This window comes from Stegodyphus dumicola, chromosome 6 (assembly GCF_044657685.1).
Source record: "Stegodyphus dumicola isolate Sdum_Otavi_A_Nest chromosome 6, ASM4465768v1".
Lineage (NCBI taxonomy): Eukaryota > Metazoa > Arthropoda > Arachnida > Araneae > Eresidae > Stegodyphus > Stegodyphus dumicola.
The window spans coordinates 158,680,706-158,696,839 of NC_140773.1; the positions used below are offsets into that span (position 1 = coordinate 158,680,706).

Below are 16,134 nucleotides of genomic sequence, written 5' to 3' on the forward strand. Positions count from 1 at the left end.
AATGACTAGGAAATTGGAGGCGAAGGCAGATTAAATCTTCAGTTTTATTTTCAGCAATATGTTGCGGCTACACACAAGTTGGCACATTAAATATGCTTATTCCAAAAGACTTACATTTTTGATACATTTGCAGCAAAAAAGAAGGAGTCGACAGACTACAGTCGAGCTAAGGCAAAGCGTTGAAAGAAAGTGCGTAATGTTCAGGATGAAATCTTAAGTCAAACTGAGTTAGTTTTGATTCTCTAAGCATTTTAATTGGATAATTAATATTGCTGTAAAATTATTATTGGCTGTTTGAGTTTTACTTCAGTTTACATCACCAGAATTATGTAAGAGTCATGTGACAAATTTCTTGAAATGACGCAGTGCAAATAGATGTTGCTATTTTTAGAATAGAGAAGGGAAATTAATTTACGCTGCTAATTTTTTATCTTTTACATATTCTTTATTTTTCTTGCATATATAATTTTTTATACAAAAATATGTATCATATTAGGCAGCAAAATATGTTATATGCTTTAACATGCAAACCACTAACAGGTTGGGGGGGAACAAAACAAGTCAAAAGTGCTATAAGCTCGAAAAATGCTTAAAAAAATTATTTATCACACTAAAATGTGTTTTACACTATAAATCGTTGTTCTCCAATGTATAAAGGGGCTTTGTGAATTACTGAAATTATACTTAAACTTCTATAAGTTCAGAATTGGATTATTGATAATATGGTAAGGAAGAACATGAATAGATGCAATACAAACCACCATTTTTGAAAAGTCTTTCTAAGTTTTATGAGCTGATTTGTAAAATATTTTTAAAAAATCTAATGTTTTAATAAACATTCTGACATTAGATTTTTAATTGAAAATAATGCCAAGGCATTAAGGTATATAGCTTACAAAGCTCCAAATATTATAAATGAAAGTTTTGCTATCTTTTCTGTTATAGAACATAGAACAGTATGTGTCAAACAGTGTTTTTGTTAAATTGACATATGTGCTAGCTTGTAATACATCTAGCGAGAAAATGGATTTTCATCACTAGTTCATTTCATATAAGCTAAAATTTTTCTTAACATATATTAATTTCTTAGGTTAGTTAATTCAGTGAACAGAGAACAAAATGAAATAGTATATTCCAAAATTTTTTACTGACTGTATACTTTGAAAATTGTTTGGCATCTGCTGTCATATAATGGAAAAGATTTATGTTTTACTTGCTCCAGAATCGCCAGCAAATGGCTCAAGGTTATGCTGAGCGACTTGTTCCACCCAATAATGATGGTGGTCTGTTTGGTAGTTTTCATAATCAGAATATTTGGAACAATGCCTTTAATCCTTCAGCCTTTCTGAGAAGAGGTCATCAGCCTGAAGCAAGTACTTCCACAGGTAAGCAATACAACTATTAAAAATTTTTTCCTTTAAAAATAGTAATTACATATTATTCAGGCATATTACTTTTTTTTTAATGTTACTGTCATGTTTCTCAGGCGTGTAGTTTGTTATTGCATACTAAACATGTTCTCTTCTGCAAGATCAAAATAATTAATTTCATAATTGGTTTATCGGCCCACTAGCAGCCGAGCGGTAAAGTCGCTGAACACTGATAGTTTGGTCCAAGGTTCGAATCCCGCGAACAGGCTGGCTGCATGGGCATTTTCATTGTTTTCCCAATGTGTAACATGTATACGAGCCAGTTTGCCTTAGAAAGTCCTCCACGAAGGCATCCCTTCTCTTAGGCAGATAGCCCTGGAGGCTTTGCCATAATCACACACACATAATTGGTTTATCAGTTAATATTTTGTTTTATATGCTAATTATGAATAATCTTGTGTTAGTCTTTAGAATTTTCTGGTCAAATATATTTTTACTTTTTGTGTTACAAAAGACAGTTTGGTAGCAGGTAAATTGGCAATGGGCATTTTGATGTATACATCCAAAATATAGAAGCATTTTACAGTTTACTCACTGGAAATATAATAAATAGAAGGAAATAAAATTTAGAGATGAATGTATTTCAGTTTATGTAGGAATGGATGAGTCTCAAACATTACAGAATGACATCAGGATTTTGGGTCCACATTATTTGGAACTTTACTTATCTATGGAGGAAAGAATTACGTGACAAAGGCATGCTAAGTACATGCACAAAACAAATGACAATATGAAACTCATGATTGTTGTGTGTGCTAGGAATAAACACCACCATACATGGAGAAAATTGCTTTAAATTCTTCCATTTGTAATTAATTTACATGATTCACTGATAAGTTTATGATACACTTTTATATTTTCATAAAAATGTTTCTATTTTTTATGTATTATACAGAATCATATATTGACACATATATATTAACGTGCTGAGAAAAGCTTAAAAAATTGTTTTATTTGTAGCAATGAATATGCATTTTTTACAATAATTCTACTTACAAGTACAGTATATTGTATTTCTGATGACTGTTTTTCTTATATCAATACTGCTGACTTTCTTACCAAACCAGGAGTCCAAATTAACATGCTTAGTTTAAATTAACATGTTATGTTTGACATAGGAGCTTAGTAATTAATGTATGAATGTTTTATAGTTGGCAGCCTTATATACAAACTATAATTTTGGTAATTGTTATATGAATGTTTTCATAGTTGTCAGGCTCATATGCAAACTCTGAGTATACTTATAGTTGGTGAACATGTTAATATTAGAATGATGATAGTTTATGAAAGTAACTATAAGGTGGTATCTGAGAAAAAAATAAACAAAATAGAATCTAATTATGAAAAAATAATAACTAAAACAATAAATTAATAAAAGTATAATATGCGGGGGAAGTAGAATGCGAAATATTTGTTTGGTTTGTTTAATTATGACAAAGCACACTACGGCTATTTGCCTAAGGGGAGGGATGCCTTTGTGAAGGACTTTCTAAGGTAAACTGGCTCGTATATACGTTACACATGGGTAAAACCACGAAAACGCCCATGCAGCCAGCCCGTTCACGGAATTCAAACCTTGGACCGATTTACCAGTCTGAACCAAAGAGTCGAGAGCTGTGCTCTGTGTGTCATCAAGTGCATCACAAGTTGTAGTGTGGAGAGTCTCGAGAGTACGTGGAGTTCCGAGAATGACCACGCAGTCAGGAGCTGTACTCTGGTGCTTTGCAGTGAAGCTGTCTCCATTGTTATAGCCTGATAACCTGAAGGCTGTGTCACTGATTGTTCCAGCGAGTCTTCGATGACTGTGAAACATGACTTTGGATCTGTCTGATTAATATTGGCTAAATAAAGTGTGTTTCAATACTCCATCAAGTGTCGCCGTTATTCACTGCAAATCTATAAACCCCGTACAAACGTAAAGGAAGAAAATAACGCAATAATATTTGTACAGAGATACAAGATCTTGTAAGCATGATTCAGTTATTAAACACATTTTATGAAGGAAATAAAGTACAATAAATGCACTTTTATGATTTTCATATGCAAGAAGATAAGATCCATTATACACAGTTCAAAGATGCCAAATAATATGCCAACAATATTTTCTAGGGATTATAATCCTGAACTTTTAAATTAAACAAATATTAACAATCTGAACATGAAACATGTTCATTTTAGTGAAAAACTAGAGGAAATGCTACGAAGCCTAATTTTCCTGCACTTGCAAATTTGTTATTTCATATGTATGATAAGTACTTTTAACTTCTGCTATAATGTATGTTGCTTAGCTGAATCCAGATGGCCAAGTGAGAGTTTCTCTCCATATCTAATAGGCGGCGGCATGTTAAGTTAGAATACAGCATGTTAAGTTCTAACTTAACATGTTAAGTCATATACACTTTTATCTGTCTCATAACTCTTAATGTCTGATTTATGTTTTCACTTGCAAGTATTGCAAAATTATGAAACTGTCTAACACACTATTAGACAAGAAGCTATGTATGCCACTGATTGTGTTTTATTAGTGTTAAAATTTAATCATTACTCTGATCTTGGAAAACTTCATGCAGATCACTTGTATCCGTTTTGTCTGCTTGGTGATTGAAAATATCCAATGAGATATTTTGGTAGTCCTCCATATTATCTCTCTTGACACGTAGTGCATAATATTGCAGTTGTCTTTGACATTTCTTAATAAAGCATACAAAGTATTTACATGATATGAAAAACCATTTTACTTTCTGGAATAGTAAAATGCCTAATAATAAATTTTAATAAATTGGAAAAAGGTCGTTCAATATGAATATTTTTGAAAGATTTTAAAATAACAATAGAATGCATAGCTAATTGTCAAAGAAATGAAAACTTGAAACGTGTTTCCTTTTGCTACTCAGAATCTTTGCATTTGAATTTGACCATAGAAATTTTATGAATTATAAATAAAAAAAGAAATCAAATGTAAACAGTTTAAAGTTTATATAATACTATGCAGTTGTCTGTTCAGTGTAATGTATTATAATAATTAGTTTCTGCATTTATTATTCTAATGGTATAAATTTCATAATTCATAAGATTTTAACAGTCTCTCAGAAATTTTTTTGGTTAAGTTTCATGTATCCCTGATTCGAAGACTGACACCATAATTAATAAGTAGCAACATTTATCAAACAATTTGCCGGGGGGGGGGACTGATCTGTTATACTTATTATTCTTATTATTAGATTCTTGCACAGGTTGTAAATACTTTCCTTCAATAGTGTCAAATTGTCTTTGAATGTAAACTTCTGTATTTCTTGATGATTTGACTTTAGAGTTGCAGAATATGTTTTCATTAAAAAAAGAAAAGGAAAAAAACCTCCATTTTTATTTTGTTAAATTAATATTACTTTAATAATAACTAACATTTTTGCTGCTGTTTAAATTAAGTTTTTGTCAAAATTTATCTAATGTTCAATCCTTGCACCAGCAATGAAAAAAAAATATGACTGTTTTAAATGTGATCTTTCTTCGAAACATGTTCTTACTATCTGTGTGCACTTTACAATATTGCTGTTCTACAGCACAGTTCTGTGGTGGTGTATAATTTCATTGTACAGAAATTAGACTATTATAAACTGTGTGACAACATTATGTAATTTGAAGACATGGTGGCTCCCATTTTGTTATTTGTAAATTCCAGTGATCCATATAAAATATATAACAAGTGAAGAGCATATCAAAGTTAATAGAATAAGATTAAGTATGTGGCTTAAAGATGATAATGAAGGATGAAAACAAAGCTGCTTAAGGATATCTATTTGAAGTTTCCTATATGGCACAAACTGAAGCTTTTAGCAGCAATTAATTATATAGTGTTAAACAAATTGATTTACTTCTGCAGGTAGGAACTTCAAGAAATAAACTTATCTATGCATTTTATAATTCCATATGTATGGATAATTTAAAAAACTAACCATTCTTCTCTATCTTTTGGAATTACATCAGCATTCCCTGTCTTATATTCTGTACAAGGAAAATTAAAATTTATGAAAGTATGTTTCAGATGCCAGCATTTTTTTTTAAATGCTTGAATGTGATTTTAAATATGTAAAATTTGGTCAAAACCCCTTTTCGTGTATATTGTAAAGCAGAATACTATTTATTATACAGGCCACTATCTAGTCTGTAAGGATAACACAAAGAAGGTGTATTCGATAAATATCTTAGTGTGTTCTTTCTTTTTCAGATTCAGGGGACATACGAAATGGTATCAATCAGAATCATGCTGTTGTCGCTGCTGCTGCTTCTACTTCTCCACCTCAAGAAGATCAGGTAAAAAATTCGAGGCTTAATCAGGGATGGGTGATTTAATTTAATCATCAAGCAGTTAATAATTTAAAATAACCTGAATTAATATATTTGGTTTAATTTTGGTTATTTTCATCAAGGAAGGAAAATCAGATATAATTATTAAAATGTTTGTATTAACTGAAAATATTTATCAATAGTAAATATTGCATATTTAATATAATTCAGTGTTTTAGTGCAAATGTTATTTAGAAGAGCGGGTGAGGGAAGAAAAAAGGCTTGTTCATAATCTGTGTTCTGAAAATCATTCAGATGTGAAAATAAGTAAAATTTTTGCTGTTCCTTTAAATAAATTTAAATGTATGTAAAGAAAATACATCAAATTTTAAATTAACAGAATTCAATTTTAAAATTTAAAATTTTACCCTTATTTTGACACTAGTTTTATAAAATTAAAGAGAGAAAAATGTATACAGTTAAGTTTTAAAAAAAAAATTTATTTCCAATCTAGTCCACTATTTCTCCATGATTTGTAATTATTTGTTTTGTGTGTGCTGCAAATGTTGCTTCTTCCTTTTATTATGTATTTTGTTTCACATATTTAAATTCCATATTTCTAACTGCAGTGCAGGTCAAGAAGGATTATGGTGTGTTAGTCATAGAATACATAGAAATTTTCAATAAAACTTCTATTTTTACCTGATATAGAATCCCAAGAACTTTCAAGAAAGAAGTTATTTTTTATTTGTTTTTCCTTGATTTCAGAAAAGTGGTGTTAATTTCAGTTGAGGAAAAGGTATTACTATAAATAAATGTTAAGTACGAAATGTGGCAGGTTTTTTTTAAAGTTGTTTGGAATTTAATGTTAAAGAAGAATATTAAATGAGCTAGACCAGTTTATTTGAAAGCACCAAAGACAAACACAAAATTTCATTAACAAATTCTTTTAGTTTTAATAACTACATTGTAACAGCCATAATTTTGTTAAAATATCATGGAATTATCTTGTCTTTAAAATAAAAATATGTCTATGATTGTTACTAAGATTAATGTTATTGTATATCAACCAGGGATCTCATTTTAAGAATTTTAAAATCAGATATGAGATTTTTGTTCTAAAGTGGCATTTTTTTAACCAGTCATACTAGTTTGCATTATTAAAATTAATTAGTATTTAGCTGTTTGGGAGAAGCATCTAGCTGTAATAATGAAAATTTAAAATTATTGTTGGTAAAAAAAAGTGTATTGTTTTATGTACACTGGTTATCATAAATTAAGGAAAAATCACAAAAATAGCAATAACTCCCTCATAACTCCAATAAGCCAAACCATGCAAAATTTGAATATGTTGCCAAGTAAGAGTAGCTGAGTAAAACTGCGATAGGCAAATTAGTGGCGCTGCTTTTGGAATACGTCATCTGCAAGGAGCATAAAAGTCCATGCTTGAGAGCAAGCCCACATATTTCACTGTGACAGTGACATCAGAAATCTGAGGTAGCCAATGCATAACAATGACCTCCAGGCATCATTTGCCTGCAGAACTGCGATGGAGAGCCGTTGGGAAACTAGAGGCAGAACAAAGTCAAACAGAAGTGGCCAGATGGCTAAATGTGAGTTCTACTGTGGTTCATAGACTGCGGAGGGAATTTCAAACCCAGATTCGGCATCTAGAAGGTTCAGCCAAGGACGGCCAACTGCTACAACGAGTGCCGATGACCGATATTTGACATTATGTGCATGCAGGAATAGAACCGCTACTCCGACTCTTCTTAGATCCTCCCTTGCTGCAGCCACCGAAAGGTTCGTGTCAACGTCAACTGTGCGTAGAAGGCTTCACAAAGGTGGTCTGTATGCGAGGCGACCAGCCATTTGTGTGCCACTCACGTCACACCATGGGAGGGACCGTTTTCAGTGGGTATGACAACATCTTAACTGGACGCCTGATCAATGGAGGGCGGTTCTCTTTACGGATAAGACAAGGTTTAGTCTAGAAAACGATAGTAGGCGTTATTTGATATGGAGAGAACGTAGAACCCATTAGCATCCGTCAAACATCCGTGAAAGAGATGCATACGGAAGAGGCAGTGTCTGTGTTTGGGGTGGCATCTCTTTGGGTGGACGCACAGACCTCCATGTCTTTCTAAGGGGAACCGTGAATGCTCAGATTTATAGAAATGACATCCTTGATGTTTATATGTGCCCATATGCCGGGGCAATAGGTGATGCTTTCCTGTTACAGGACGACAGTGCAAGACCACACAGGGCTAGCATCATAGATGATTACCTTCAAAAGGAAACAATTATGCGCATGGAGGGCCAGCTCAGTCTCCGGCCTGACTTGAATCCTATCAAGCATGTTTGGGATGCTTTAGGGAGATGTCTAGCTGCTCTCAATCCGCCCCCTCAAACCCTTGCAACTGCTTTGCAAGAGCAATGGCTCTGGCTTCGTATGGAACTGATAGACCGCATAATTGAAACCATCACACATCGCTGTATGTGCTGTATTGCTTCTAGAGGCGATCATATTTCATATTGAAGGTACTTTTCCTATAGCAAACTGACACCTTCGATTTGTTCATTTTATACATGTGCTAAGTTCTATACTACCATATTTGTCTGGTAATTTCTTTTTATATTATTTGATACCTTACTATGTGTTGTATATTGTGGGTAAGTTTCATTAAATTCTACATGTAACTTTTTCAGTAATCGTGATTTTTGTGATTTTTCCTTAATTTATGATAACCAGTGTATTTATTTATTTTTGATGCTCATGCTTTAGAAAATGTGTGTAACTTCACAATGAAATTATTTTACTTCATATAAAACTTACATTAACCTCTTAATTCATAATATTGCAAATGAGGAAATTTTCATGTAGTGTATTTTTCCTTACCTATGTGTATTAAATTTTCTGTAATAGAGCATTAGATACAGAAAGTGTTCGCACATTTTTTGGACAACTTTCCTGGTGAAAAAAAAATAACTGCAACAATATTTTTGAAAATGTAAATTAGCATCTGCTATTTGACAATTTTGTTTTGTGCAAAATATATTTTAAAAAGGCGAAAAAAAATGTAATGTGTATAGTCTTCCTCCACAACATATTGCTGAAAGCAGAACATGCTGCAGAATTCTTTATGAGAAATAATTATTTGGACTAAATGGAAAAATGTTGTCACAATAGATGAATCTTGGGTATATTTAAATGATCGCAATAAAAAGGGATCCATTTATTATCATCAAAGAGGAAAAAAAAATTTAGAACATGGTTCAAAGAATCTAAAGAAAATTTTTCAAAAGAATTTATGATTGCTGTTGGTTTTTGATATAACAATAAATAAAAATTAAAGAGAGTGCAGAAAACTTGACAAGGTAAACTTGACATATTATCAGGAACATATTTTATACCCAGTTTTCAAATATGAAATACCTTCTCTTTACTCGCAGTGCCATCAATCGGTGGAACTGCATCAAGACAAAGCAAGCAGCTGCATTTCGAAATTCACTGTTAATTTCCTGGAAAAAATAAAACAAGAAGCGTGTGTTAAGGCTATTCTCTTCACTCATATTCCTACTAAATCTCCTGAAGTATCATCCATGGATTTCTGCACTTTTAGACTTTTTTAAAAAGTGGATTGTTGAGACGTTGACCTACAACCCTCCTTGACAATCTGTTTAAGAGGAATGGGATAACATTCCTCTTCGGGGGGGGCAACTTTATTGTTTTGGAATTTATGGTGTAGAAAGAAAGTGAGGAATAAGAGTAATTAATCAAATGGAACATTTACAAAAAAAGCTTTATTGTTTTGGAAATTATGGTGCAGAAAGATAGTCAGAAATAAGAGTAATCAAATGGAACATTAAAAAAAAGGGGGGTAAATGTTTCTGTAAATACAATGAAAATTGTCGTGCGAACAGCCTCTATATTTTGGTTCTTTCATAGTACATAATGCAGATTGGATCTGTTTAGTGCTGTTCAAAAACATATATATGCCACTATGATTTCATGCTATCGGAAAACTCAGATCATATTTGATGATATGAGAATAACAAAACAACTTGAATTTTAATTACTTACAATCACCTTGTATACAATTTCGTGTTTATATGTTGGATTTTTGCCACTTTTCTGGCGGCAAACCAACAGTTGCAGATAAAATTGCTTTGGACAAGTTAGTGTTTCTTTGCTTTTTCTTCAGATAAATTCAGCAGAACATGAATCCACGTGATCTGGATTATTTTAATTTATGTTTATTTCTCAGTTTTGCTGATCCTTAAAAAATATCCAGTCTTTTGTTTAAAAATCATAGTATAAAGACCCATGACGCTACTTGTGGTTTTTCATGCTGTAGTAAAAACCCATTGAATTTCCCAGATCTGAATTTTTCTGTTTGGGACCTGCAAAAGGAAACATTTCCCACTATCCCTACGAATACTGCTGAAAATTCACTGCTGTAGAAGAACTTGCCCAGCATTATTTTTTATTTTCTTTTTGGGGGGCGAGGGAATACTTCTGTTCATTTTGTCAATTTAGTTAGGACTTTCAGTTTTTCCTTTCTATTTTGAACACTTGACCATTGTGCACAGTAACATAAGTATTCCTGCCAACTGCAATTATATCAGTTATGCCTAGTTCTTATTCATACACTTTAATAGGTTTGGTTCTCTTATTCAACAGTAAACGAATCTGCATGTTGTAAGAAATGAAATGTATGAATCCTTAAACCAGGTCTGGATGAAAAGTCTAGCAAATTTTGCACTTCCAAATTGGGTTGGGAAAAATGTATAATTGTGTTTGGTGTTCGTTCTTGAAAATGTATTTTTAAGGAAGAATTCCTTTCAGTTGGAAAAAAATAATTGCATGTTCTTTGCATAGAAGATTCCAAATTTTCGTTTTCTATTTGCATATTTTAATATAAACAAATGTTGCTAAAATTTTATTTTTTGCAGAGTAATTATGTAACAAATAAACATATAATGATGGCTGTCTAAGTAATATAGGTATTTGAAGTAGTGGGCTATAGAAATTTATTTTGATGTAATTTTTTTAAAGAGAAAGCTATGCTTTCAGTTTTTTTTTTTTTTTTTTTTTTTTTTTTTTACGAGAGTATGGATTATAACTGAAGAACATTAAAATGTAGAATCTCCCCCCTCCCCCAATGTGTGAGAAAGCTTTGTATTGGATCAATGGTCTCAGAACTGTATGTGGACCACATGCGTGACTTGAAACCTGCTAATAGACTGAATTTTTTAAATCAAAATGAGAAAGATTTTTAATAAAACTAAATTTTACTTACTAAATACTTATAAAAAATACATACATATTAATAATTATGTTGGAAAGGAAAAATTTCAATTTGTATTTATTTTCTGTTTAAAATTTAAACCTGCACTAGAATTCTGATAATTATACTTTGTAATTGAAACTTTTTGATAACTAAGTATTAATCAGTAACTGTGATTGACGAGTATACTCGTCATGGAGAAGCGGCACAATTTTATATATTGATGAGTATACTCGTCATGCGTATAAAGCAGTGTAAGCAACGCGTGTATAAAGCAACGTAATAGAAACAGAGAAAAGAAAAATAATAACAAAGAAACTGGAGCTAGTGATTAAATATAGTAAAAAATGGGTGGAGTGGATATGAGCGATGGAATTATCATAGCGTACTTCACAGCAAGAAAACGACTTAAAAAGTACTACAAAAAGGTATTTCTCCATTTCTTAGACATTGTGTGTCTGAATGCATTCATATTATATAAAAAAAAATAATGGAACATTATTGCGTATCAACTTTTTGCTCAAATTTATTGAAGACACTTTTGCAACGTGTACAATTGAAAGAAATAAATCAACACAAATGCAGCCATTTAGACCTAATATAAGCCAGTTAGGTGGGATCATGTTCCAGATTATATATCGGGAACATCGGGAAAAAACAACCCTATGCGAAGGTGTTCTCATTGCTACAAACATAAGATCAGGAAGGAATCGTGTTACTCGTGTTCGATTTGCAAAGTCCCATTGTGTATAACCCTGTTTTGTTGAATATCACTCCATAGCAGGAATTTAAATTCTTACTTTTTTATACATATATAATATATTTAATTTATTGTGTTTTTAGTTAAATATGTGTGTAATACATGCTTATGTAACCAAATAAGTAAATATTAGTAATAATATTTTTAATTTTATAAAATAAACCCATCTTTTTCATCCAATATCTTACCAGCACAACTTACTCTATGATTGACGAATATACTCGTCATAGCTCGATTCTGGTAATACAAAACAGCGCACACTCTTAAACGAGAGTGCCACAGTTAACTGGTCAAATTTTCAGGCTGACGTTAATTTCTTGTAATTCTAATGTGTTAAATATACCAGTAAATAACTTACTTAAAAATAAACAACTTAACAAAAACTTTCTTAAAGGTATAAAACTTGAGAATAGATAATGGCAGTATATTCTCTTTCCTTTATTTATTAAATTTTCCTTTGATGCATACAGAAATAATATTTATATGTAAATAATCACAAACTTCTTTATTACTGCAATATCTCACAGCATCTCAATTTTGATATAGTTTTTAACCTGAAAGAAAAAAATATTGGAAACTGTCTTCATTAAGAATTGTAGCTGTGTATGGTCAATCTGGTTCTTTCTTTAAATGTTAATTTTTTAATCAGCACTAATTAACCATGGAAAAAGTGCTATTCACATATAAATGTACTCTCAAACAAAGTGATTATTATTTATGTTTTGAGAAGTGTCTGTGGAGGAGGGGAGTCATTCAAATCTCTGTCTTTAAATCTTTGAATAAGATTTATATAACAGTGTAAATTAATTAGTTCTATTTTTAGGTTTTCTGGGGCATTACTCACATTCATTTCCAATGGTAATAAAAATAATGTGAAATGCCATGTAAAATTGCTTCAGCGGCTACCAGTTTAGAACACTACATTAGATGATAAGAATCAATCCTTATTTATTTATTTATTTTGCCAAGATTTGATTACCATTAGGGGGCCACCAGTTTCAGATCCTTAATATTAGATGAAAAGGGTCAATCTTTATTTTTTCCCTTTGCCAAAGTTTGATTATTTTCAAAACTTACTGCTATATAATTGTTGTATTTTTAAATAATTGTTGATATGTAATTTTTCTGACTTAAATATATATTGCAATTTTTTTTGGCAGGTGAAAACTTTAGTTGAAATGGGATTTGATCGTCAGAATGTCGTCCGTGCCCTCCAGACTTGTAATAATGACATAAATCTGGCAACTGTGATTCTTTTAAATGAAAGCTGAGATATAATTTTATTGTAAATAAATTATAGATCTAAGTATGTATTATGTTCCTGATGCATAATTGCATACTCAGTGTAGTGTCCTTAAGTTTTTCATAAGAATGTATTTTTAATTCTAAAATATGAAAAGTTTTTAAACCTTGGTCTGAATCAGAATTATTGGGAAAAAGGTGGTATGTCAAAAATCAAATTTTTGATATGATAACTGTTTTGAAGGTTGGATTGAGCATAAATCTGCTTACATTATGCATTTTTTAAATGCTACACATATGACTTAAACCTGACATAGTACAAATACCTTTTGTACATTGTATAAGTACATGTATTGGAAAATCAAATATCCTGGGTATTTATATACAGTAAAATTGTCTCTGTTGTACTGCCATATTTTTAAATAATGCCATAAATAGAATGATGGAAGCTTTTTTTACATGTTTTGCTTAGTGCAAAATATTGTTACCAACTAGATTTTATTAATTTTAAAGTATTAATATTTTTCACACTCCATATTTTTAAGTACCACTTTTAGTTCTAACAATATATTAAGCATGTTGTTATGTTAAACATTTTGTACAAACTAGCATTTCTGCTGTTTTATTATATATTCATGTAAAGTGTGTAAGAATTGTAGATGTGCTTATAATTAAGTGTGATTATTAAAACTTGGGCATTCTTATATTGTTCATGCTTGCACATTTTATTGTGATATTTATATCTTGCCATTTGGACAAGACTAGTGATATCAAAACTGATATCTTATCAAATTTGTGCATATTGAAAAATGAAGGGAGGATATATATTTATATATAACTTTCCACATTATTTCAAGTTTGTTATTAAATAATTCCTTGTTAGAATTTGTGTATTTACTTAGGTATTTTAGATATAAGTAATGTTCTGTCATTTTTTTACAAAAGCAAAATTTTTCAAATAAAAATATCAAATCTTATTAATTAGTATTAAGAATAAATGTTCATTATGCATTTTTTCTTGTCATAAAATATTAAATTAATACAGCTTTCTTTACTGAATATAGTCCTATTTTTTGTATGATTATTATTTTTTTAAATAAGCATTGAAATTCAGCAGTTACATATCTAAGTTTTAATTTCATTTAATTTGATACTGCAGATATAAAATTCTAGTTTTCATTTACTGGACTGCCTTTAGTTTTAAAAGATATACAAAAGTTTGTAGATCTACATGTGAATGATGATGTGAAGACTGGCTGTGGTATGAAGAACATCTTTTAGAAATACCAGAAAGTACTCTCTTAACTGGTAGTTACAGGACTAGACTCTTAAGCCAAATAATAAAATGTTCAGTTAAACCAAATTATACAGACTTCACTTGATAAAAACAGTGGATGCAAATTTCTTTCTTCTGTGTAATTAAAAAAATTTTTCTGAAAACTCATTTGATGCTGTTAGATCTGCCAACAGTTTTTCACTACAGGCACATAATAAAATTAGCTTTGTAATCCTTTTGTAATGGAACAACACTTCTTCATTTGCTGAAAAATAACCTTTATTTTCATACACATAGCATGAACTATTGATTTTTCATGGCTTTAGCCATTAAGCCACTGATAGGCGGAATTCTAATAAATGATCTTATCTCCATGTCTAAAATGTTCACAAAATAAATAATTTGTATAATTTTTTAAATAAGAGTGATAAGATTTTTAAATAAGACATTAAGTTTTTTTTTTTTTTTTTTTTTTTTTTTTTTTTTTTAAGAAATAACTTATTTTATTCACAAAACATGTACAAAAAAAGAAAAGGAAATAGGATCAAGTCTTCAATTATAATAAAATCCACCACAGGATGATGAGTAGAAGAACAATTATGAAAGAGCATAAAACTTCTTTAACATAACTGGTGGTACTATCCTTTTTGAATCTTGTTAATAAAGTAGCCTAAAAGAGAAAAAGATAATCAAATTATATCATTTTTAATTTGATATTTCAATTACCAATTTTAATAAATATTATAATGCATTAAAAGTTCAATAAATCCAGCATATATATATATATATATATATATATATGATAGGAGTGCTATCATACAAGATTATGAATGTGTTATTCAAAAGGAACTGTAAGGTCTTTGGCATTTATTTTGGGGATATCGTCATGGAATGTGATGTAACTAAATTTTGTTGAAGAAAATTAAAATATTGATAACTTTATGATGAATCATTCTAAACTCAGCCCATAATGTTCCTTTGAGCAATTAAATAGACAAACTTTCTCAAGATGAAATTTGCTAAACAGATTTGCAAAAAAATTAATACATTTATGAGATTTGTAGACCATGATAACCACAAAGCAGTGGAGAAGTAATAAACACTACTTTGTATTTTTCTCAATCACGTGTGTTAAGAAGCTGTAAATTTGAACGTTGGAAAGACCACAGCAAAACATAATATTCCAAAATATAAACTGATTAAGAATAGCAAATAATGGACATTCTGCAGTTTATCTTCTGGTATGCTTTCAGTCATTAAATACTCTATGTTTTATGTAAGCTTTGCATTCTTACAATAGGCTAAGTTGCATTTATAAAATTGTTCTTGTTGCATTATCTTGATAAGAGGTATAATCTAGTATATTTGATAATTAAGCATTACCAAAGTGATAAACTTTCAGGATTATCAAACTTTCATTGCATTAGTGTTTGTGTTTAACTCAATTCTTAGGCCATAAAATAAAATTGCATATGCAGTGTTATTTCCTGTTAATTTTTAAAATTATGTTACATTGCAATGAAATGAGTTGTTAAGAATTTATTTTTATTCCTCAACTCTTTTACTGTTATTATTTATAACAGAGATAATTAATTATGTAAAAGTAATGCTTTTTAATGAACACCTGTATACCATATAGAAGTTGTCAAAAATTTCATTGTATATATTATGTTAGCAAATTTTGAATTAATTATTAGTATTGAATAAGATAGGATGATAGTTTTAATTCAAGCACATATCTTATTCCAAATACATTCTCTTAGTGACTACCTCTTAAGTAAACCAGTATTTCTGATGACATTAAAAAGCCTCAGTACTAAAATTTCTGGAATTATAGATGTCCATAGGAAG

General features: G+C 30.4%; 2 protein-coding genes across 3 annotated transcripts in view; one reads left to right on the top strand and one right to left on the bottom strand.

Annotated features, from left to right (window-relative positions):
• Window positions 1-14,769, top strand: part of LOC118185161 (ubiquitin-associated domain-containing protein 2-like) — a 50,119-nt gene extending 35,350 nt beyond the window's left edge. The window contains exons 8-10 of the mRNA XM_035354974.2: window positions 1,223-1,385; window positions 5,656-5,741; window positions 12,926-14,769. Of these exons, the coding sequence (XP_035210865.1) occupies window positions 1,223-1,385; window positions 5,656-5,741; window positions 12,926-13,036 (360 nt within the window). The 3' untranslated portion in view covers window positions 13,037-14,769. The remainder of the gene's footprint in view (window positions 1-1,222; window positions 1,386-5,655; window positions 5,742-12,925) is intronic.
• A 24-nt stretch (window positions 14,770-14,793) lies between these two features.
• The window catches only part of LOC118192399 (bcl-2-related ovarian killer protein homolog A-like), a 233,342-nt gene continuing 232,001 nt past the window's right edge, over window positions 14,794-16,134 (bottom strand). The window contains exon 4 of one of the 2 annotated variants that reach the window (XM_085819119.1): window positions 14,794-14,936. In XM_085819119.1, coding sequence (XP_085675245.1) covers window positions 14,922-14,936 — 15 coding nt within the window. In that variant the 3' untranslated portion in view covers window positions 14,794-14,921. Of the gene's footprint in view, window positions 14,954-16,134 lie in introns of both variants that reach the window. The other variant, XM_085819117.1, reaches the window with a different exon arrangement.